The 23,910-nt window shown below is 56.0% G+C and overlaps 3 protein-coding genes across 3 annotated transcripts; all 3 read left to right on the top strand.

Annotated features, from left to right (window-relative positions):
• Positions 1–65: 65 nt before the first annotated feature.
• Positions 66–1,840, top strand: LOC306810526 (protein CD300H-like; the record flags this gene model as incomplete). The annotated part of the gene is made up of 4 exons (XM_079323212.1): positions 66–244; positions 663–998; positions 1,176–1,263; positions 1,474–1,840. The coding sequence occupies exons 1-4, from the start codon at positions 106–108 to the stop codon at positions 1,838–1,840; spliced, it is 930 nt and encodes a 309-aa protein (XP_079179338.1). The 5' UTR covers positions 66–105.
• Positions 1,841–3,903: 2,063 nt separating this feature from the next.
• On the top strand, positions 3,904–8,600 carry LOC306810527 (CMRF35-like molecule 8; the record flags this gene model as incomplete). Its single annotated transcript, XM_079323213.1, has 7 exons — positions 3,904–4,117; positions 4,859–4,994; positions 5,918–6,022; positions 6,563–6,615; positions 7,159–7,296; positions 7,548–8,012; positions 8,299–8,600. Coding segments are annotated over 5 exons (543 nt in total), but the record flags the coding sequence as incomplete, so codon positions are not given.
• Positions 8,601–11,181: 2,581 nt separating this feature from the next.
• Positions 11,182–23,452, top strand: XYLT2 (xylosyltransferase 2). Its single transcript, XM_079323311.1, is given in 13 exon segments — positions 11,182–11,358; positions 15,856–16,327; positions 16,789–16,964; positions 17,248–17,450; positions 17,846–17,926; positions 18,077–18,293; positions 18,694–18,870; positions 19,718–19,729; positions 19,731–19,981; positions 20,087–20,282; positions 20,671–20,806; positions 20,809–21,003; positions 21,373–23,452. Coding segments are annotated over 13 exon segments (2,592 nt in total). The 5' UTR covers positions 11,182–11,205; the 3' UTR covers positions 21,696–23,452.
• Positions 23,453–23,910: the final 458 nt, after the last annotated feature.

Here is a 23,910-nt window from a genome sequence, read left to right on the forward strand (position 1 = left end):
GAAGGAAGCAACTGTCCTAAAAAGAAGACATCCAGGGTCTGTGGGTAAGTACTGCCCAAAGAGAAGTTGCAGGAGAAGACAGCCTGGAAAACTCTAAGGACATTCATGTGTATGTGGGCCCGGCTTCATCCTGAAGGATTTATTGTGAAAAGTCACGGGGAAAATTCCACCTTGGGAGCAAGGAGCTGGAAAATGAAGATTTTCTTGGTTTGGACCCTTTTCCTCACGAGAGCCACGAGCACAGGTCAGGCAAATCTGTACTGGGGGTTCTGGCAGAGCTGTGGACAGGCTTGGGCTGAGGCAGATGAGAAGCTCACTGTGGTCATGGCAAAAGATCAGCTGATCCCAAACCCTTCCTCAGGCAGTTACAGGGCGTGATCTCTGAGATTTGCTGGTTCTGTCATGTGAACCGTGGGAATAAGACTTTTCTCTTACTAACATACACCCTTCTCTTACTAACATACACCCTTCTCTTACTAACATACACCCTCTGAGGGCTCTTTTTTTAATGACTGGGGACCTCTCACCACACCACTGCATAGTGGGTGCACAGGCACAGCTTCCCTCAGGCTGTACCCCAAAGAAACCTGGGCTCAGATCCTTCATGGTTCCCTGAGGCAATGCCAGCATGGGTTTACAGCACCTCTCTCTGTCCCCTGCAGGTGGCCAGGCAGTGACAGGCCCCAAGCAGGTGACAGTGGAGCAGGGCAGCTCACTGGCAGTGTCCTGCAGCTACAAGCCACGCTACAAGCTCAACTCCAAGTACTGGTGCCGCAAAAGCTTCCCTGGATTTTGCTGGACCTACATCATCCAAACCGATGGCTCAGAAGTGACAGTGACACAGGGCAGGCTGTCCATCAGGGATAACCACACAGCAAATTCCTTCACAGTGACACTGAGCAGTGTCACACTGGCAGATGCAGGCCGGTACTCCTGCGGGGTGAGGAGGCAACCGGGGATCAAGCGGTGGCACAGCACCAAGGTGATGGTCTCTGCAGGTACAACAGGGCTGGGAGTAAAGCTGGCATTAAACTTCCCCCTTTTCCCTCCTCCTCCTCTGCAGGGCTGATACCTCCATACCCACCCCCTGCACCTTCATTGCTGAAGAGACTCCTGTGCAGGGTGCAGGGGGTGTGGGGGTCTCTGCTTCGCTCTGACTCTGTTTTCTCCTCCAGCTGTTTCAAGCACGACTGAGGACAGCAACGTGAGCCCGTTGACCACCAATCCTCTGTGCCCCAAGGGCTGTGAGGAGCTTCCAGAGATGTGAGTCAGGCCCTGGGATCTGGCCAAGCTCCCAACAGCATCCACTGGCCAAAAACTTCTTTTCCCATCCATGTATCTCCCAGCTCCTTGTCCCCAAGGAGCATCCTGGGGGCAAGAAGGGCAGCTGGCAGACATGCAAGTGCCCCAGTCCCCATCCTCATTCCCCAGACCCTACTAAAGCTCTAGCATAAACTTCTTTCTTCTACGCAGGTCCCAGTTCAGTGTCATCTTGCTGCTCCTGCTCAGCATCAAGGTACCCATGGCACTGGCCATGGTGTGTGGGGCAGCCTGGGTGAGGAGCCGGGGCAGGAGCCACGACCAGGAAAACATGCAGCTCTTGGAGGCATCCAGCAGCACCAGGGCACGGGGCTGCCCACCCACCCCAACCACCTCCCAGCCCCAGGGACACCCTCCTGCTGCCCTGGCCCCCACCCTGCTGGGGCTGTGCCACCCCTCACAGCCTCCCCGTGCTGGGAAGGGCTCAGCTCCAGCCACTTCTGGAAACCCTCAGCCCCTCCTGGCAGCCCTCACACTGAAGAGGGAAGGGTTTGGGGTGCAAGGAGCCTGTGCCTGTTGAACTGCAGCTGCCAACCACAGACAATTTTGCAATAAAGGCAGGGTATCCTGCAGGACCTTGTCTGCTTGTCTGTCTGCTCCTTCCTACAGCAGCCAGCACTGCCCGGGATGCCCGTGGCAGCTGATGGTGATGCACATACCTGTGTGGGGACATGCTGCAGTGTGGCTGGGGGGGCATGGGGTCACAGGGGCTGTGCAGGCTCTGCCATGGCCCAGCTGAACTTCCTCATGGGGAGAGGAGCCCTCAGTCCTCAGCCCTGCCACCTCTGCCTGATCCACCAAATGCCTGTCTCCAGCTGAGGAATGGCCAGGGAAGAGTGTCCCTCCACAGCTCTGCCCCCCACTCAGCACTGCAGGGACTGGGGACACAGGGGGAGGCCTGAAGGGACCTGATCAGAGCATGGGGCTCCAGAGCCACGGAGGGGCTGTGCTGGGAACAGCCTGGGGAGATGTGCAGGCACTGGGATAAGGGGCTGGAATTACCCATTTCATTCCCCTGGGAAGGACAGGGTGGCCATGCAGGAGCATAGAGGATTGTCTGGGGTTCAGCTGGTCCCTGTGCTGTGCTGTACCTCTCCCACTGGGTGCCCTGATTGTCCAGAGTGGCTGGGCAGTGTGGCAGTGAGAGGCAGGCTGTGTCCCGACATGGGGACCATGCTGGAGGAAGAAAGAGGAGAAGGGGGAAGAGCACAGGGGACAGTGCACAGCAAGTAATCTCAGTGACCAGGAAAAGCTGAAACTCTAGGAAACAGGAAACGCCATAATCTTGCTGAATCTCCAGCAGTAAGGGAGGTGGTACCAGAAGCAAAAGGGGAAGCGAAGCCCCAGAGACACAGAGAAGAGAAGCAGAAGGGCTGCCCCGACACGTCCATGTGGCTCCTGCTGGTGCTGGCTCCGAAACCATTGCCAGGTAGGGCTGAGTGACCGCCGGGGATGGAGCCCCCCCCCTGGATCCGCCAGAAGAAGCGGGAGATGCAGCGGCAGCGCTCCCGCCAGTCCGTGTGTCTGCACAGCCTGCGGGACAGTGACAGTGCCCGACACCGGGCACGGATCCTGAGGGAATCCCTCCCAGCAGGGACTCCCTTCGGTCACCTACACGTTCCAGCCCGGCCGGGAGATGCTGCCAAAATTCTGGTGCAAGCCGAGTGCACGTACCGGTGCCGCTTACATCGTCAGCACCTCGGAACTGCAGCCCGAGGTGCGGCGGGACCGGTTCCCCGCTCCGGACAGCTGCGTGCGCCGGACATTCACGATGGATATGGAGCTTCTGGTCAAGGAGGATGAGGGCACGTCCCGCTGTGGGATGCAGAAAGGATTTTCCCCGGTGCATCAGACTGCTGATATTGAGGTGATCATAACCCCAGGTCGATCCTTGAACGTTTTCCCCACAGCGACGGACTGAGGGAGGAGATTACACCTGTGCTTGACAGAACACGGTGCCCGTCCTGCACTCGCTGCATCCATCCCGTTCTTCCTCCGCATCTGCAGCCCCGAAGCTCCTGAGGACACCGGCAGCACCTCCCAGTGCTTCCCAGCGCTGGCCAGGCCGGCGCTGCTGGCGCTGCTGGCCGTGCTCTGGGTCAGCCTGCGGGACCCCGCGGACCCGCCCGACCCCCGGGCAGGGGCAGGGCAGCGCCGGGGTCCCGCCGGGCCCTTCAGCTCCAGCAAACGCCGCCGCCCCCTGCCCTGGTCTGTTCTGCTCCGCCCAGCGCGGTGACCGTGCCCGGGGGCGGCACGGGGCGGGCCGGGCTCCGCCGGGAGGAACCGGGGGGACCCGGGAGCGGCAGCGCACTGAGCCCGGTACCGGAGCGGCCATGCGGCTGCTGGCCCTGCTGGCCTGGGCGCTGCTCCCAGGTAAGGCTGTGCCGGAGCCCCCGGCTCGGCGGGATGTGCCGGGGCGGCGGCAGCACTCCCGCGGCTCCATGTGTCTCCACAGGCGGCGGAGCGGTGATGGGACCCGGCGAAGTGCGGGGATTCCTGGGCGATGTCCTGTCGGTCACCTGCACGTACAAGTCGGGCCAGGAGAAGTACCCGAAATTCTGGTGCACACTGAGTAAAATACTTTTTAAAGCCTGTGGTGAGGACCTCGTCATCACCTCGGAGTCGAAGCCCGAGGCTCAGAAAGGCCGGTACTCCATCCGAGACAACCACACACTCCGGGCATTCACGGTGACCGTGAAAAATCTTTCCAAGGAGGATGAGGGCAACTTCTACTGTGGCGTAGAAGACGGATATCTTTGGAATGATAAGAGTGCTGTGAAGGTGATCGTGTACTCAGGTCAGTGCTGGGTTGCAGGTCCCCTAGGTCCAGCGTGGATGTGTCCCCCTCCAGCTGCTTGGAGCAGGGGCTGCAATGGGGGCAGCCTGGAGCTGATGAGTGCCCATGCAGGTGGGACGGGTTCAGGGTGTGTCCCCAGAGTGGTGTAGTAGGTGCCACCATCACTCATTCCCTATTCTCAGTTCTCCCCAGAGCCCCATTCTTGGCACCCCAGCATCAGCCATCTCCATTAACTGAGGTGCACTGTGCTTTCTGTGTCCAATTTTCTTCCTCAGTAGCTCTTGCTGGCCTTTTCTGTGCCCTCCTTGCCTTACTGTGTAACACTGGGGAGTTCCTCATTGCAATGTGCTTGGGACAAGCAGCACCTCTGGCCACCAGGCCCTGGGTTTAGAAAACATCCCTCTGCAATGCCCTGCCAGGGATCAACCCACATAGCAGGACAATATATATGTGGGGTTGTTATATTGGTACTAAATGTGGCATAGAGGGCCCACACCCCCTTTCTGCAGGGTGAATCTGTTTTGTGCATGTTTTGGGCAGGACTGAGACTGTGAAAAGCCTCGTGGGCAGGGGAAGGGTCTCAGAGCACTCTGACCTCGAGATATGTCCTCTGGATGTGGTAGAGGGGACCCAGCTTCTCCTGCTGTGACAGCACATAAGTAGATCACTTCTAACTCACTGCAAAACCCGCACCATATCCCCCCAGAGAGGTCAACCAAGCCTCTTCTCTTTTTCTTGCAGGTTCTTCCACCCTTCCATCATCAACCTGCACCACCACCACGTTCTCTGATCTTACTCTCTCTGTAACAGGCCACACACAGACGGTTTCCCAGGGGGAAATTGTGCAATCAACATCAAACCCCTCCACCCCTCAAGAGTGAGTAGCAGCTCCTGCTTACAGCAGCCCCTTTCCTCCATGAGCTCTCTGGTGCAGCTGGAGCCCGGCAGCCATTGAGCTCTTCACACCTCCCTTAAGGATCCACACATCCTGTTTTTGCATTTAGAGACCACTCCACATGGAAAAATTATTCCATGTGAGGGTAGGGAGGTCCTGACACAGGTTGCCCAGACACATTGTGGATGCCCTGTCCCTGGAACTGTTCAAGGCCATGCTGGATGGGGCTCAGAGCAACCTGGCTTAGTGGAAGGTGTCCCTTCCCATGGGAGAGGGTTGCAACTGGATGACCATTAAGGTCCCTTCTGACCCAAATAATTCTCTAAATCTATGACAGAAATTCTAGTGCCTCTAGTCAAGTGGGAGAAGTGGTTTCTGCCTGCAGCATGGACCTAATTTCCTTCCCCAAAACTCAGTAGAGACTGTTTGTGGGAAATCAAGTGCTGCCCAGTGTTCTATTCTTTATAGTCACACACAGCCTGGCAGAGTGAGTTGAAAAAGCATGAAATCAGAGTATTAGATCTTCCCCACCTCTCTCCTGCCTTTGGGAGGAGCTGCCAGCAGCAGACAAAACTGACACTCCCCATCAGCACACTCAAGGTGTGCTTGTTCAACAACTTCTCCTGCTTGTCCATTACAAGCAAGGTTAACAAAGAGTGGAGTTAAACCAGAGCAAATGCAGGAACCTATCCTTAAATCACTGAAGACACAGCAGCTCTCAGACCCAGGCGTCATTTTGGTTCTGCAATTTTTGGTTTGCTCTGCTCCACGCCCAGCTGGCAGCCTGATCATCCCATGCCTGCTGTGATGGGCAAGCCCTAAACCACACAGCTGCTTCCTGCAACCCTGCTCCATGCTGCTTCATCCTGACAAGTGTGGCAACCTAAACTCTTTTTTTCTTGCAGCTTGAATGTGGTTGAGCACATCCTCACTCCTGCCGTCACTGTGGTACTTTTTTTTGCTTGTAATGGCTGCTGGTGTTCTGGTAATACTCTCCAGGAAGAAGAAGGGTGAGTGAAGTTGTCAGTGCCACACACATCCTGTTTCTGTAACAGAGCTTGCTCTGCTTCCCTTATTTTCCCCTCTGTTTCTTTTTCCTCTCCCATTCCCTTCCTGATTCATCCAGTTCCTCAGCCCATCATTGACAACCAAGGAGGTTTCCTTCCCTCAAGGGAACAGTGGGACCATCCCATGGGAGTTACCCCGTGGGTGCTGTCCCCTGGGAGCAGGGAATGACAGCCCTTGGGGTGGGTGCTGCTGGGCACAGAATCTGCTTGGGTTTGTCTGGGTACCAGCAGCTTCCTCAGATGGGCTCACTTGCATGGGCCAGGCTTACACTAGGCTTGATGCAAAGTTTAAGGACAGTGTGAAGGATGGGGAGGGACAGGAGGGGACATTCCCAGCTGGCAGGTGGGGTGTGGCTTTATTTGAAGAACTGCTCCAGTTTAGATGGCTCATGGAGTGTCAGGTTCCTGTCCTGCTTTATGGTTTTGCAGTGGCTGTGCTGTTTCTCAATACATGTTTTTTCCTCTGTTTTGACTCACGTCCAGCCCTTTCCAGCGCAGACATAGAGATGGACAGCACTCGCAGCATGTCACCTACAGTAAGGAAAACCTCATGAATTTTTTGGTTTCTGTGCCCCTAATTCACATGGAGAAGGGAAACACTGCACCCTGAGCTGCCAGAGCTGCTGCTTTCAGCCAGGCTCATGGCACTTTAGGCTGGGAGGGATCCTTTGGCCTCTGTTTACCAACAGAGAGACACAACCAGGGACTTTGTGTGACTATCACACAGTATTTCTGGGAAAGGAATTTAGGATTGAACTGAGGGGTTTCTCTCCAGACCTCTCCAAGCATGGGAGCTGCTTCTCTGGGTGAAACAGCCTTGGGAACCTGTAGCAAAGCACACCTGAAGTGGCTGCAGGGTAGCTGCTCCTTGCTTACTGCTTGAAAAGTGTTTTCTGATATTTTCTGCCAGCTCTTCAGGAGAGGCTGCTGTCACTAGAATTCCCCTGGGGAATACTGAGCCAGCCCTTGCTTGAATTCTTATTTCCACCCAGTGGCCCAGGCAGCAGGTTGGGAGACATTCCCACCGCTGTGGATGCAGGCAGGGAGTGACAGCAGGGTAAGAGCTCCTCCTTGTCCGGCAGGACGCAGGAGCCTTGAACTATGCGGACATTGAGCACGGCACGGGCGGGGCTGAGAGCCCGTACAGCAATGCCGGGGCTGCGCGGCCCCTGGGAGCGCCCCCGATGGAGTACGAGGAGCTCGGGCAGAGTGCCCAGGTAGGAGAACGCCGAGCACGGCCGAGCCGGAGGGGTGGGTGGGTGACAGCATGGGCTGGCTGGGGAAGGAGGGGGCTGCAAAGGGAAGTGCCAAACCGGGGTGCAAGTGACCCTGGCCAGCGTGGGCTCCCTCTGCGGTCCCTGCGGCTGCTCCTGGGTGCTTAAAACACCACAGAGAGGTTCCAGCAGACAGTGTTTGCCTCCAGCAACCCCATGAAGGGTGTTTTTTGTTTATCTCCCTCCTTTGCCAGCCTTTGGAAGACAAAAGGGAGGCATTATACGCCAAGGTGCATAAACCCGTGCCACAGCGGGAGCAGATCTACGCCAACGTGCCCGCAGCTCCACGGCCCAGTGAAGAACTGTACAGCACAGTGTGGGGGAGATGAGCAGGCACCCGGCCCCACGGGCTGCTCCTGCTGCTGCCAGCACCCAGACTTGCACAGAGAACGTGGGGTTGATGTTCTGCTCGGGCAGGAGCCAGCCCGACAGCAGAGCTGCTGCTCTCCGAGGCTTGGATGTTCCTTTGAAGCAACACCAGAGAGGATGAGGTTGTGTGGAGGCACAGAGAGGGTTGAAGATAAAGTCATCCCTTTGCAGATGCGATTTGGAGTGCTCATGTGTACAGCAGTGGTGCTGGAATAAAGCTGTCCCCTTGGAGTGGGGGAGTCCAGGCCAGAGACCCAGCAGGCAGGGTGTGGGAGAGGTGGGCAGGGGAGGTGGGCAGGGGAGGTGGGCAGGGGTGGTGGGCAGGGGAGGTGGGCAGGGGAGGTGGGCAGGGGGGGTGGGCAGGGGAGGTGGGCAGGGGAGGTGGGCAGGGGGGGGGGGCAGGGGAGGTAGGCAGGGGAGGTGGGCCGGGGGGGTGGGCAGGGGAGGTGGGCAGGGGAGGTAGGCAGGGGAGGTGGGCAGGGGGGGTGGGCAGGGGAGGTAGGCAGGGGAGGTGGGCAGGGGGGGTGGGCAGGGGAGGTAGGCAGGGGAGGTGGGCAGGGGGGGTGGGCAGGGGAGGTGGGCAGGCTCCCTGTGCCCACCACTCATCCCACGTGCTCCTCTGGCTGCATTGTTTGTGGGCTGAGCTCCCAAACCCACTGGTCACTTCAGACTGACATTTTTTTTTGTTCTAATGCCAGCTGGGAGCTCCTGGGAGTCAGGATAGTGGGAAATGTTATATGCAAGTGCATTTGCATGGGTGCTCATGTGGAGGGTGAGGTGTACCAGGATCTTGATGCAGAAATGGCATCTCCCCAACCCCTGGTCCCACAGGCTCCCAAGCAATTTGCTGCCCCTCTTTCTCTTCCACCAGCCCTGAGGACCCCAAGCTGGGAGCACACAGATGGGCTGTAACCATCACCATGCTCTTCTCTTCTTTGCTGTTAACCTTTTTCCTGGCACCCACAAAACACTTTCTGTGTGAAGTGTTACTGCTTCATCAGTGACACCAAGAGTCTGATGGCATCAGCCCAGTGTGTGGCTGTGTTTGTACAGCAGGCTAAAGAGTTTCTTGCAGAATGCCTGAAAACAGCTCCAGTCCCTTGCTGGTGCCCAGCTGGGCTCCAGCAGTGTGAGAACTCAGGTCTTTGAGGACAGGGACTCTTGGGGTTCCAGCACAAACCCACAGCCCCACCACCAGCTGCTGCAGCATCCCTCCCCACTGCAATATTCCATGTATTCCAGCTCCTGGCATGCTGGTGCTCTCCCCCATGAGTGTTCACTCTTCTCCTGCCCACTGCCAGGCAATTCATCCATCTGTTCCCATGAAAAACAGGCCATAGGGCTGGGTGTCCATTTGTGATGGGCTGGGAAAACCTGAGCTCTTACACATACACAGGTCTATGCAAGTTTTTTTTTTTTACAAAAAGATGAATTTTTTCCTTGCCATGACAATTTGGGCACTGTAGGTTGGTTTCAGGGGTGCTGATTTACATCACAACCAGGAGGAGGCTGAGGTGGAAACTCCTCATTCTTTCCAAATACCTGAAAGGAGGTTACAGTCAGGTGCAGATTAGTCTCTTCACCCAGGTAACCAGCATAAGGACAAGGAAAAACATGCCACAAGGGGGAAATAATTCTGCAAATCGTGCTTACTGGAAATTTAGATTGATATTAGTGAAATTTCTTCACCAAAAGGGCTGTGAAGCCGTGGGAACAAGCTGCTGAGGGAAGTGGTAGAGTCACAATCCCTGGCAGAGTCTAAAAGACATGTAGATGTGTCACTTGTGGACATGGTTTAGTGGTGGCCTTGGCTGGGTTAAGGGATGGTGTTGATGTTCTTAGGGGTCTTTTGCAACCTAAAGGATTCTACGTAGGGAGCCTTTTCCTGCTGGTGTGGAAATGCTGAGGCAATCTTGCAGTTCTCAGCTCTTGAGTCATGGACCAAATTGTTCCTATCAAAGGGGAAGCCCTCCCAGAGCTCAGCAGGCTGCTTGGAGCTCTTCTTCAGCCTGGGGAACCCCCTCTTGTCAAAACCTCTTCCTCCTGAAACCCTCTGCCGTGTCCCCTCAGCTTCATTGGCAGAATCTGCCCACAAGGCTCACAGGAGGTCATGGAGCTCCCAGGAGCTGCTATCACCACCCAGCCACTGCTTCCTGCTTCCTCTGCTGAAATGCTTCCCCCCAGCAGCTTCCACAGGGGAAAGGGTGGGAAAGCTGGGGGTGTTCAGCCTGGGGAGGAGAAGGCTCCAGGGAGACCTCAGAGCCCCTTCCAGTGCCTACAGGGGGTCAAAAAGAGCTAGGGAGGCTTAAAACAAGTGTCACTTAGAAGAGTGGCAGGATAAGGGGAATGGCTTCACAGGGCCATTGGATGGAATGTTGAGAGGGAATTAATCCCTGGGAAGGTGGAGAGAAGGATGCCCAGAGAAGTTGTGGCTGCTCCATCTCTGAAGTTTCCAAGGCCAGGTTGGACAGGGCTTGGAGGAGAAGGATGGTGGAAGGTGTCTCTGCCATGGCAGGGGGGCTGACACCAGTGACACAGGCACACACAGCAGGGCACGGGTGGCCACACACAACCATATGTGCACCCCAGTGCACACTCACATCACTCACAGTGCCACACACATTCACTCACCTCTCAAAGCACACACACACACATGTTCACTCACATTCACTCACACTCATTCACACTCACACATTCACTTACATGCTCACACTCATTCATTCACACCCACTCACCCACTCACATCCATTCACACACACTCACACATTCCTTTGCACACTCATTCTCACATATTTACTCTCACATTCACATGAATTCACTCTCACTCACATTCATTCGATCATTAACATGCTCACACTCATATTAATTCACACTCATTTCCTCACATTCATTTACTCACACATTGACTCACACTCACATTCACTCTCACATCCACTTACATGGTCACACTCATTCATTCACACCCACTCACACAATCATTTGCACACTCACTCACACATTTACTCTCACATTTACACATTCATTCACTCATTCATTCGCTCATTTACTAACACACTCACACTCATTAATTCACACTCATTCACTCACATTAATTTGCTGACACAAATTCACTGACATATTAATTCACTCTCACGTTTACTTACACACTCATTCACTTTTGCATTCACTTTAACACTCATGTTCATTCACTCTCACATTTACTTACACTCACACCTTCATTCACTCTCACATTTACTTTAACACTCATTAATTCACTCACATTAATTCACTCTCGCATTTATTTTAACACTCACATTAATTCACCTTCACATTTACTCACACTCATATCCATTCACTCTCTCACTTACTTTAACACTCATTAATTAATTCACTCACATTTACATTCTCTCCCAAGCCCCGCCCCCTCCCCATTCGCCCCGCCCATCTCCAGCCCCGCCCCGCCCCCTGTTCCCGCGCATGCGCATTGGCGGCGCGCGGCGGGCCATGGTGGCCGGCGGGGCGATGGTGGCCGGCGGGCGGGCGCGGAAGCTGCTGCGGCGCTACCGGCTGGCGGCCGCCACGGCCCTGGCCATCCTCCTGCTCCAGGGGCTCGTCCTCTGGAGCTCCGCCGGCCTCGACGAGGAGGGCCCGGCCAAGGTGTGCCGCCGGAGGGTGGGGGGGCGGCCGGGGCCTTGCGGGGGGACGGTGGAGGGTGTGAGGGGGCCGTGCTGGAGGAGGGCGATGAAAGGGCTGGGGGGCCCTGAAGGGGCTGAGGGGTCACGGGGGGCGGTGGCTGCTGTGGTGGGAGCCCTGCGGAGGGACAGTGCCCTGGGGGTCGAAGTGTCCCCTCGCTGAGGAGCGGGGACAAAGGGGGTGGGCTCTGGGATTGGCAAGGCCAGACCCAGGCTGGGGGTCCCGGGTCGGGGTCCTGCTGCCTCCGGCTGCTGGAGCTGTTGGCGGTGGGCGGTGGGTGTTGCCTGGGGGGCTTCTGGCTGCAGCAGTGCAGGGTCACAGCAGCTGAGAAGGGGAGCTTGTGGCGCAGGGTGGGCTGTTTTGGGTCTGGCATAGAGTGGGGTGTGGGGGGGTTGATGGGGATCTTGCACTTGTGGTTTGGGGGATGTTGTGGGAAACTGGGGTCAGAGACACCCAAACCAGAAAACATGGAATTCAGAGAGCTGGGAGGTTTGTTTGAGGTGCTGTGTAGGTGTTTTGGTGAGAGGTACCCCTGTGAATTGGGAGAGTACAAGGACCTTTTGGAGTTGCTGATGTCTGTGTACCAGAACACCCTGCTAAGGCCAAATGCATCACTTCTTTCTTGTGAGTGTGGGGAAACTGAGGCATGGTCTGGTGAAGGAGTTTGCCCAAGGTCAGACACAGAGCAGATATCAAAGAGGACCCAAGCTGATGAAGCACACTGCTGCCACTGTCAAACCAAGCTCCCACCCTTGGGTTGTTAACTTGGATTTGTTTGTTGGGAACTGCCCAGACTGTGCTATGTCTGTGTGGACCAGTGGCTGAAGCCTCTTACTGGCTCCCTGGTGTGGAGGGATCCCATGGTCAGCAGGTCTAAAAAGCTTTCCTTGAGAGCAAAGAGATGAGAAGGGGAATGGGGCAGCCCCTTGCACTGGGGAAGGTCTCTAGAATGGCACCACTCTTTCAGCAGGTTAATTCCCAGCCTTAGGCCTCCTCCTGGGCCACAGGGAATGGCCATGAGCACCCTCTTGTGCTGCCATATGCCCATCACCAGGGAATGAATGTGTCAAAGAGAGGGTTGTGGTCTGGAGGCACTGGAAGTGTGAGGGTAAACTCATCTGGCACCAAGGAGTGCCCAGCTGCTCCTTTACCTGTTCTGTGACCTTGATCAAATTACTTCACCATCCTGGCTTCTCCTTGCCTCTGCACCATCCTGCACTGCTTGTCTGCTGTTCTCTGTTCCTGCCCTTCACAGCTTCCTGGGTTGGCTCAGTCTGCCTTGGTCCTTGCCTGGTTTCCCCATGTCTGATCCCAAAACTGAGCTGGGCAGCTGAACCACCAGCAGTCCTGGGAACTGACAAGCCTCTTTGGAGAGGACAAGAACCATCCTTAACTTCATGGACAGCCCAAACCCATTAGCAAGCTGGGAAAAGTCCAATTAACCTTTATTTCTTATAAAGTGCAAAGCTCTTGTTTTCTGTGCCATCCTGCAGCTTCTGATTTTGGCCAGACCTAGAGGAGACACCATTTCCTTAGGGCATTTCTGGTAAAGCCAGAGGAACAGTCCCAGGAGAGTCTGACCTTGCAGAAAGGCTTTGTGGAAATTTGGAATTGCCACAGTAAATGGCTCCTTCCCACTAATGGACAGAGCTCATCCCCACCATGAATGGGCTGTGACTGGCTGTAGAGAAGAAGAAGAGACACTGAAGTCCTGGAAGCACTGTGGAGCTGGCTGTGCCTCTTGGATCCATCAGTTCTCTTCCCAAGTTTTCTTTTGGGGTCTTGCAGGCTCCCTGTGTTCACCAAGCAGATGCTTTATGGGGTGCATACCAGGAGTATGTGAATCTGTCTCCATCTGCCCAAGTCAACACTGTGTTTCCTCATGGAAATCAAATTAATCTTGTTTCTCCAGGATCAAACAACACAATCCCTATCCAGACTGATGGATGAGAGAGGAAATTCCCATTCCTGCTGTGGTCAGTATGAGTGTCTCCCCACACAAGTGGGATTTCAAGAGGCCAGAGCAATCCTGCCTCTGTCATTGTGACTCCCACAGCTCCTGAGTGAGCACATGAGCTTCCTGAAGCTCTTAGTCCATGGTAGAGCTGGCACCAGTGAAACTCAAACCACAGAGTTTCCTTGTGGGTGGAGAAGAGGATCTGTCACTGCAGTGTTTTAGCCACTTGGTCTCCTGTCTTTATCTGTCCAGGAAGGAGGTGGCACCTCTCTGGGCCTGTGTGCTGGTGTACTCTGTGTGCTGTGGCCATAAGAGAAGCTTCCTATAAAGTGTCTTTTCTTCCATAGAAGAGATTCCTTGATAGTTACTTTTTCTGCCAAAGAGCTTGTTTTTAGGGGACTTCAGCCATTTTAACTCGAGATTCCTCTGATGGCTTTGGAATGCTTTGGTGCTGGTTTTGCCTGATGAGTCAGGCAGCCAGAGAGGGAATCCTGCAGAAACAAGGTGCTATTAGCTCTGCTCCTCTCAGTGGCACAGCAGGCCCTGTGCTGGGGATGGGGTGCAGGTAGATACATGACCCACGGCTCTGTGTCACTCTGGGGTGGTGCTGTCATGTTGGGGAAGGCAGAACAGGACAAGTCTCTCCAGTAACAAGCAACAGGACAAGAGGAAATGGCCTCAGGTTGTACCAGGGGAGGTTTAGGTTGGATATTAGCAAAACTTTCTTCACCAAAAGGGCTGTGAAGCCCTTGAACAGGCTGGATGAGGAAGTGGTGGAGTCAGTCTCTGGAGGCATCTAAAAGATGTGTAGATGTGGCACTTGGGGACATGGTTTAGTGGTGGCCTTGACAGGGGTTTAACACTTGGATGATCTTAGTGAGTTTTTCTAACCTAAATGATTCTGTGATTCTAAGTGAGCTCTGGCTGGTGCCTGGAGTCATGTATGTGTGTGTCAGAAGGAGGGGATGGGGAGCCTCACTGACTGTCCCATACAGGTCTTAAATACAGCAGAACAATGTGGCCGGAGCCATTCCCTGCCAGGCTGGGGTGGAGGATCACTCTGCTGTGGTGCAGTAATTAGAAACCCTTGAGCTCCTTGGCTGGCAGCTCTGGAAGGGCTGGCAGTGCTTCTGACAACTTCCCTACTGGGAAAGGCAGCTAGGCATACTCCTGAGCTGGGAGCAGCACTCCTTCCTGGGGGGTGAGTGGGACTGTAACCATGGGTGGGCATTGAGTAATAAGGGGTGTCCCCAGAGAAAGGTGTGTTGGGGAGTGCAGGGTGTGTGTCAGGTTAGTGAGTTCCTGTAGGAACATGGAAGAGACTCTCTCCTCACTTGTGGCCTTCCTGCTGGCCTCTCCTTTGATGCTCTGTGGGGAAAACAGGTTTATAGCTCTGGAACAGATGGTCCTGCATGGTGACTAATGAAGGGTTTGCTGCCTGTCTCGGGCTCCTGTGACGCCTGTCTGGGTGGAAGCAGGCTTGGCTGATCCCTGCTGAACCAACCCTTCAGGATTTAAGCAGTGGTTTTGCCATGGCTGTGCCAGCACCACATGGGTAGTCTGGGAGTCTGAAATGGGCAGATCACACCGAATGCTTTCCAGCCTTTTCACTCTGTGCTTTCTCCTGGCTGTGACCTTCCCAGCAGCTAAACCCTCAGGAGAGTCTTATGCCAAAGACTAGTTCAGTCCTTCTGTCCTTGTGAGGCATCTGACCATCCTTGTGAGATGCTGCTGCTCAGGAATGCCCCTGGATGTTCCTTACAGCTCCCTGTGGTGCTGTCACAGCCGCTGGGCAGTGAGGGTTTGCTGGTGCTGAGAGACAGCCCTGGGAGGCTGGGCTGGAGCCGTCAGCTGCCTGCTGTCATCCAGGAGTGCCTGCGGTGGGCTGGGGCACATGGCCCCGACATCATAGCTACCACTCACTGGGGAAGTTCTTTCTCCAAATTTCCCAGATCCCTGCTCTCCCCAAGGCTGACTGTCTCTGCCAGTCAGCCAGCCTGGTAGAGGTGATTAAGTGCAATTAACTGCTCTCTTTGTACATCCACTTGGGTCCACAGGAGGGTTTGTGACTGGATTTCTAGGGACGGGGGTGATGGCAGTGCCTGCCCCAATCCAGTGGGGAGAGCTGGGATCCAGGAAGGGGAGCGTGGGCTGAGCATTGGTCTATTCCTGTCCAGTGCTTTCAGCCCAGAAAGCACAGCTGTGGCTGCCTGGGACTCTGGCTGTGCTGAGCCGGGGCTGACAGCAGGGTTGTAGCAGGGATGAGCTGGTCCAGCTGGGGACTGCTGTTGGGTGTTAGCCTGGGGTTTTAGGTGGCGAAGGGGCTGTGCGATGTCCTGTGCTGCACAGTGGCTGGTCCTGAGCACCTGCCATGCTGCAGCATTGAGCTCTGTGGGGACTGGGATCAGGGATGCTCCCAGGAGCATGCAGACAGATCCAGGGGGAGACAGGCCCGAGTTAACACTGTCTGTCCTCTCTTCTGCATCCACGTGCACCTGGCCCAGGAGCGGCAGAAGAAGGCTGGGTTTCCCGAGAGCAGCGAGGGCTCCAAGGACTCGGACAGCTCTGCGGGGCGCCGCAGCAGCGCCGGCCGCAAGCACGGCCGCTGGCGGGGCCGGCCCGACAGCCCCGGCGCCGCAGTGTCCAAGGTGGTGAGAGCCGTCACGGCCCGGCACAGACCGGGCTGGAGGCTGCCCGCCATGCTGGACTCCTCCAGCCGCAGGAACCTGACGGAGCTGCGCGGGGAGGCCCAGCTGGCCATCTTCCAGCAGGGTGACACGGGCAGCGTGGAGGGGGCTCCCCAGCCCACCGACAACAGTTTCACTCCCAAGTGCGAAATCACGGGCAAAGACGCCCTGTCGGCGCTGGCCCGGGCCAGCAGCAAGCAGTGCCAACAGGAGATTGCCAATGTGGTGTGTCTGCACCGGGCTGGCAGCCTCATGCCCCAGTCCGTGCCTCGCCACTGCCAGCTCTCAGGTGAGTCCTGCTGGAGTGCTCCTGGTCACCCTGGGCGTTGGGAATATCCCAGGCAGGCTCGTAGGCCACCTCCTTATGTCACCAAACTGCCCCACCTGGCAAACAGCGGCCTCAATCTGTCACTGATTCCCAGATTACTGCTGCCTCTGTAATCCAATCAAAGCTGTGCCAGCCTTCTTAAATCGGGTTGTTCATCCCAGCCTGCAGTTTTGCAGGGGTCAGAACCAGGCCCAGCTGCATTTTCTGTTTTAAGGCACCAGAGGGGGACACCCCCTTTCCCAAAAACCCCCCCATCAGTGTAACACAAGGGTCTGCATGTGCTGCCATGCCCTGGCACTGCAGCCAGTTTGGGGTTTGCCTGAGGCTGAGTGCTTCCCTGCTGTTCCCTGCCCTGCTCAGGAGCTGCAGGTAGTAGATACCAAGGCTGGGGGTGGCTGACAGCCCTGTCCCTCCCCATGCAGGCAAGGTGAGCCCTGTGATCCAGTGGGACGAAAGCCGGCTGCAGCAGGGGGCCCCCAGCAAGCCTGTGCGCATTGCCTACATGCTGGTGGTGCATGGCAGGGCCATCCGCCAGCTCAAGCGGCTCATCAAGGCCGTGTACCACCAGCAGCACTTCTTCTACATTCATGTTGACAAGGTATGTGGCAGGGGGGAGGGAGTGGGTGCTAACAGTGCTCCATCAGTCCCTGGGAGAGGGGGCAGAGCCAAGGCACTAGTGGTGGTGAGTGAGGGAAGTGGCTGGGTAGGGTTGCTGCTGTGGAGCTGTGACCCTCTGCCACTACTTCTGCAACCCCACGGAAGCAAGATATTGTCCCCCCTACCCATGTTTGCTGCTTCCCTCCTTGTGGAGGCTGGTGGAAAGGAAAGCAGGGCCCTGGGAGGATGAGCTCTTGCTGAGGGTGAGCCATGTTCCCTGGCAGCGCTCCAACTACCTGCATCGTGAGGCCGTGGAGCTGGCCCGGCACTACCCCAACATCCGTGTGACACCCTGGCGCATGGTGACCATCTGGGGAGGTGCCAGCCTGCTGAAGATGTACCTGCGTAGCATGAAGGACCTGCTGGAACTGTCTGAATGGCCCTGGGACTTCTTCATCAACTTGAGTGCGACTGACTACCCCACGAGGTGAGGGCCTTGCTGGGGCAGGGGAGGGGCTGAAAGTGTTGGGCTGTGTGATGCCTTGGGAGGGGCAGGGATGAGTGGGGAACTGAGGGAGATGGGGTCGGGGATTGCACCCATGTGCTGGTGATGATGCTCTGGGGCCAGGCTGTTCCCATGTGTGCAGAGCAGCCCAGCCAGTAGCTCAGAAGCTGTTTTTTCCTGTGGTCTGGGTATTGCAGGAGAATATGCATGTGAGGCGCCAGACAGCAGAGAGGCTGGGTCTGTGTCTGCCGAGTGATGGAACAAGGGTTTGAGTCAGCAGCTTTGGGCTCCTTACGTCTAATGGCTCTTGCAGAATTAATGTTTTACTGGGCTGCTTCAACCCCAGGAGCATTAATGATCCCTGATTTGCATCTCAGGACCAACGATGAACTGGTGATGTTCCTGTCCAAATACCGAGATAAGAACTTCCTGAAGTCACATGGCCGAGACAACGCCAGGTAATCTCAGCTAGAGGCAGAGCTGAACTGGAGGAACAGAAAACGAGGGATTTCAGAAAAGAACTGAAACAGCTGTGGCAGGGAGGGGATGTTCTGCATCTGCACTTAGCAAGATGGTTGACACTCCTAACTCCTCATCCCCATGCCCAGGTTTATCAAGAAGCAGGGCCTGGACCGCTTGTTCCACGAGTGTGACTCCCACATGTGGCGGCTGGGCGAGCGCCGCATCCCCGAGGGCATTGTGGTGGACGGGGGCTCTGACTGGTTCTCGCTGACTCGCAGCTTTGTGGAATACGTGGTCTATGCTGAGGACCAGCTGGTGTCCCAGCTGCGCCAGTTCTACACCTACACGCTCCTGCCAGCTGAGGTGGGTGCTGGCTGTGGGCCACGGAACAGATTTACATCCCAGTGTGCTTAACATCTCTTTTCCACTTCATCCCTGCTCTGGGTGGCTGCAAAGGGTGTTGCTGGTTCTGCTCAGACAGTTTTGTGCCTCCCCTATTCCAGACTTAGGTATGAAAGAGGGAAAAGAAGAGCAGACAGGTCAGGGGTCATGTTTACATGCAGCCCAGCTTTAGGTCCAGTCACCCTCTGGGCCAGATAAGGATTGGTGCAAGCCTGGTCCCTTTAGTGTTCTCCTGTGCTGGGAAAAAGGATAAGTTTCTGTTCAGTAGCAGTTGAGGTCTATCTCTCTATGAGTGGGGGTCTCCATTAACCACCAGTCCTCCATCCCACTGGGTGTTCTGTCCCTTCTCCGCCTTACACAGTCCTTCTTCCACACGGTCCTGGAGAACAGCCACGCCTGCGAGACGCTGGTGGATAACAACCTCCGTGTGACCAACTGGAACCGGAAGCTGGGCTGTAAGTGCCAATATAAACACATAGTCGACTGGTGCGGGTGCTCCCCAAATGACTTCAAACCCCAGGACTTCCTTCGGCTACAGGTGAAAAAGATCCTCCTTTCTCTTCCTGCTCTTTCCCCTGCTCCCTGTTCTCTCCTCTCTGAGCTGTCCCTATGGGCACCCCAGGCTGCAGTGCCAGCTGCTGTGCGTGTCCCCACAAGAGACTGGAGCATGGTCAGGTCCCCCAGTGGGGTTAGTGGAGATGTGTCTGTAAACAGGTAGTGGGATTATCCTGACTATACTGTCCTGCTGTCAGGCTTCTGCTTGCAGCATTGCTCCTGTTCTCAGACTTTCTCTCCTCTGTTTTCCTGCTCTTTCCCTGCAAATGTATCACTTGGGGCAAATACCTTGTTCTAGAAACTCCTTCAGAGTGCTGTTCTTTGGCAGATCAGAATGCCTTGTGACAAAACATCTCCCTGCTCTCAGTGCATGGGAACCTGGACTGAACATAGAAGTTGGGAGGAGATAGAAGCCAGCCCTGAAAAGAGCAGTTGTGGCAGGATTTTCCAGCAGTCCCAGGCTTGCAGAGTCCAAGACCATGTTCCTGCAGGCAGTGCCACATGGTCAGAGCTAATGCAGGTGCTCAGCAGTGTCTCTGGTGGGTTGGATCCTATCAGAGTAGAGATTGCAGCAAAGGAGCTGGATGACACATGGCTGCTTCTGAGCACAGGAAAGGGGGAGGGTGGTGGGAGAGATGGGGACCCATCTGCATTACCAGTAACTTGTGGTGTGCTCCCACTGATTCCTGTCGTAGAGGATCCCCATTCAGGCTGGCTGTGCTGTGCTGCTCCTTAGCCTGTGCCTTCAGCGTGGGCAGTATGGCTCCTGCTGGAGTGGGGAGGGCAGAGTGGTGCAGCCAACACTGTTAGAAATGCCTGTGCTCTTCCAGCAACTCTCCAGACCCCACGTGCTTCGCCCGCAAGTTCGAGTCGACGGTGAATCAGGAGGTGCTGGATATCCTGGACACGCACCTGTACGGCAGCTACCCCGCCAACACCCCGGCCCTCAAGGCCTACTGGGAAAACGTCTACGGACCGTGTCGATGGGCTCAGCGGCTCACCGATGTCACCCTCACCTTCTACACAGCCTTCTCCAGGCAGGGGCTCCACAAAGCCTCATCCACACCCGCAGCCAAGGCTGACAAGCTCTGCAGGTGAGATGTTCTCTGTGGTCTCAACCCAGGCTCCAAATGGAGCTTTATCTTGTGCTGGTAGGATGCTTGTGCTCAGATGTGCAACCTCTCTGTCTGTCTCTCCAGATTTGAGCCTCGAGGCTTCCCCTCCAGTGTGCACTTATATTTCTATGACGACCGTTTCCAGGGTTACCTGGTGATGCAGGAAGTGCAGAATTTGGCAACTGGGCAGGCAGAGTCCTTGGAGGTGTGGATGATGCCCCAAGGAGCTCTGAAGCTGTCAGGTCATGGAGGGCAGGCAAACCGCCTGCAAAACCTTGAGGTAAATGGGCAGCTTTCATTCCTGGCTTTCCCACACTGTGCTGCTGTTCCTCCTCTGTCCCACCTGCATGCCATGGGGACAGCAGGACACAGAGCTGCCATTGTGTCTAAGAATAAACCTTTATCTGGGAGTTTATTGGTTTATTTGTGAGGAGCTGATGGCTGGAGAGCAGGCCTTCAGGGGGCCTTTCAGAGCCAGGTGAGATCCATCACCTGCAGCTACAGGAGCCCTTGCACAGCTGAATCACTGCTGGTGTGTGATCCATGGAGGGTGGGGCGTTCATTGCTTTGGACTCCAAGGTTTATGTGTTCTCTGTTTCGGGGAAGTGAAACACAGAACCTCAGCTCCTTAACCAGTGTCCCGCTGCTTGTGCTTCCTGTTCCTTCAGGTGGGCACAGAGTGGGACCCCAAGGAAAGACTCTTCCGCAATTTTGGAGGCTTGATGGGGCCTTTCGACGAGCCGGTGGCCATGCAGAAGTGGTCACGGGGCCCCAACCTGACAGCCACGGTGGTCTGGATTGATCCCACTACGTCATTGCTGCCTCCTACGACATTACAGTGGATGCTGAGGCAGAGTTCACCCAGTACAAGCCCCCTCTCAACCACCCCCTGCGCCTGGCGTCTGGGACCGTCCGCCTCCTCCAGTTCTGGGAGCCTCTGGGGGAGAACCAGTTCCTGGTGGTGCCTCAGACCTTCAACCACAAGCAGCCTCTCAGGAAAGGTGAGGATGCTCTGGAGTTTGGGGCTGGATGAGAGGGTGTCCCTGTGCACAGTCCAAAGCACTTCTCCCTGTACTGGCCTCTGGGCTGCAACTGATGACCAGGCAGGAGCCAATTTTCCACTGGTGTCCCTTTGCCCATGTGAATATTTAGACTGGGTTGTCCTCTGGGCAGCTGTGGAGACCCCATTGGCATGTCAGTCAGGTCCTTCCTGCAGCAAGCATTCTTTTCCTTGTGCTGGAGGAGAGCTGGGGTTGCAAGAGGGATGGGATGCTGTGCCCCATCTCTTGGAGTTGGAGGTAGGACCTGCAGGGTGCCGGAATGTTGCTGTGCTGCTCATCCCCTCTCTTTTCTCTCCCTGTCCTTTCCAGACGACAGCGACTGGCTGCATGGTGGCCCCCCCCACAACGAGTACATGGACCAGAACTTCCAGGGGCTGGGCGGGATCCTGAACCTGCCGCGCTCCCAGGCGGCAGAGGAGGAGGCGGCGCGGAAGGCGCGGCTGACGGGCAAAGAACTGGAGGACTGGGCAGATGCTGCCATCAGCACCTTCTGGTCTGCAGCCAACGTCTGTGTCAGCAGCCCCTCGGCCTGCACTTCCCTGGAGACCTGCAGCAAAACCTCCTGGAGCTCCCTCTCCCCAGACCCCAAATCAGAACTGGGGCCCGTCAAACCTGACGGGCGGCTGAGGTAGCAGGAGCAGCCGGAGGGCAGCCTTGGGAGCAAGGAGCATCCTCCCTTCCTGATTTGGGGGGTGTCTCTGGACCACATCACCCTGTGCCATTTGCACCATAGTCACTTGAGGAAGAGAAAATGGGAACCTCCAGGCAGGGGAAAACCTCCTGTGGGGTCTTTTGGGCAGAGAGAGAGGCATGAGGTGGTTCTTTCCCATCTCTGCAGGAATGAGCCCTTGCTGGCCAGGGAGGGTGTGCTGGAGTGCCCATCCTTGTGGGGGCATGTCAGGCACCTGGGAAGTGCTGTGTGTTTGTAACTCCAGGCCTTGGAGCCTCAGGAAAGGGTGATGTGAGAGGGAGGGACGGCTGGCAGGTGGGCAGGCTCTGGATCAGCTCAGCATCCTGCCCAGCCCCAGGCTAGAACTTGCCAGCATGGGCCCTTGCTGGCTGCTGCCCTGGTGGGCTGATGAGGGACTGGGGATAGGCAAAAGCAGACTGGGTCAAAACCTGCCATGTGCATGGAGCTGCTGCTGGCCCAGGCTTTGCATCTCATCCCTTCCACCCCAGCCCTTTAGTTTGTATTTTTATAAATATATATATAGAAATATATATGATGCAAAGTGCAATAGAGACGAGACCCCGCATTGGCCGGGAAGTCCTTGTGTCTCCATCTCCCCTCAGACTGTAACATACCTTGTTCCCTTGGGTGTCCTGGTGCTATAGGACAGGGTGCTGGGTTGTTTACATATTTTATTATTATTATTATTATTATTATTGTTTTGCCGTTTGCCCATTTCCTGCTGAGGGCTGCTGGGGACCTGTAGCCTCTGGCCTTGGGGCAGGGTTGCCCCCAGGTTGTGGGGCAGCTGCCCAACTATGCCAAATGTCTGGAGCCCTGGTGTGTTGTGTGACAGTGAGCAGGGAGTGCTCTGTGTGTGGTTCAGGACAAGCCGTGCTCTAGACCCGCCACTTCTGTCTCAACTTCAGCAAAAGGACGCCCTGATCCCCTGCCAAAACATCATCCACAGAGCCAATGTCCTGTGTGGATGAGCCGTGCCTGGAGGGCTGCCCTGTGCCACAGCTCCTTGACCCAACCCTTTCTTTTCTCCCACGTTGGCAGAAGCTCTTGGGATCTGCTGCACTTCCCTGGCCAAAAAGCAAAGCAGCAAGACAAGGTCCAGCTAGCTCCATCCTCCCTCTGCTGTTTCTGCTCCCCACTGCTCCAGAGGGAAGAGGTGCCACCTTCTCTTGGGAGGGGTTGTAGTGGAGCATCCTCCTTCCCTGCAGTCCCCCCGCGCTGTCCTTGCGGTCTGCCTCCAACATTCTTCTCTCCAAGACTGATGCTGCCTGGAGAAGTCTGGGTTTCGTTACACCCTGGGGAGACACTTCACAGCTGGGGACAATCTGGACTGCGTCTGGCCCAGCCCTCTGCTCAAAGCTGTCTCCATGGATCTGTGCCATCCTAACTTTTCTCCCATGTCCCAGCTCTCTCCGCCCAGCAGGTCTGACACTCCCAGTCTCCAAATTTAAGGATGTGGGTGTTGCAAGATGTGTACTGTAAAATGGAGTGGACTGAGACCTCTTTGTGAGGGCAGGTACCTGCTGGCATTCAGCCCCCCTGTCCTGCACCCACTGCTGCCTGGGGTGCTTTGGGGCTGTGGAGGAATGTGGGGGGAGAGGGGCCACACGGGGAGGATGCCAAAACTCTGTGTCAGAACCGTTATGTAAAGTTGTGTTAAATATGCAACATCACCACAAATACATCTATATCTCTACAGTTTGGTGTGTCGGATTTTTGTGGTGTTCTGAAATGAAGGAAGCTTGGCCATACCCGGTGAGGGTGTAAATACCTCCTGGGCACTGGGACAGCAGCTGTGAGGGTGTTGGGGCAGGGTCACCTTCCTCAGATGGGTGACACAAAATCAACCTCGGGCTTTTCAAAGCCTATAGCTGGAGAGTGAGAGCTCGGGAGCGACCCGGAGCCACGGGCTGAGTCCGGTGCCATCCTGGCAGCGGGTGCCCTGAAGGTACCCGGATACTTAGCCTTGACATGGCACTTAATTAAGGTGTTAATCAGCTAATGAGCGGGCACCTCCTGCTGCCTGCGGGGCCAGGAGTCCTCCGCAGGAGCGGTGCCGAGCTGGGTTGTGCCGTGCTCGCTGATCCGGCACGGACCCGCGGGCTGGTTCCGCTCGGCTGGGACCGGGGCACCCACGGATGAGCCGGGCCGGCCCC

The sequence above is a fragment of the Erithacus rubecula genome (assembly GCF_903797595.1).
Source record: "Erithacus rubecula genome assembly, chromosome: 20".
In the NCBI taxonomy this organism is placed as follows: domain Eukaryota; kingdom Metazoa; phylum Chordata; class Aves; order Passeriformes; family Muscicapidae; genus Erithacus; species Erithacus rubecula.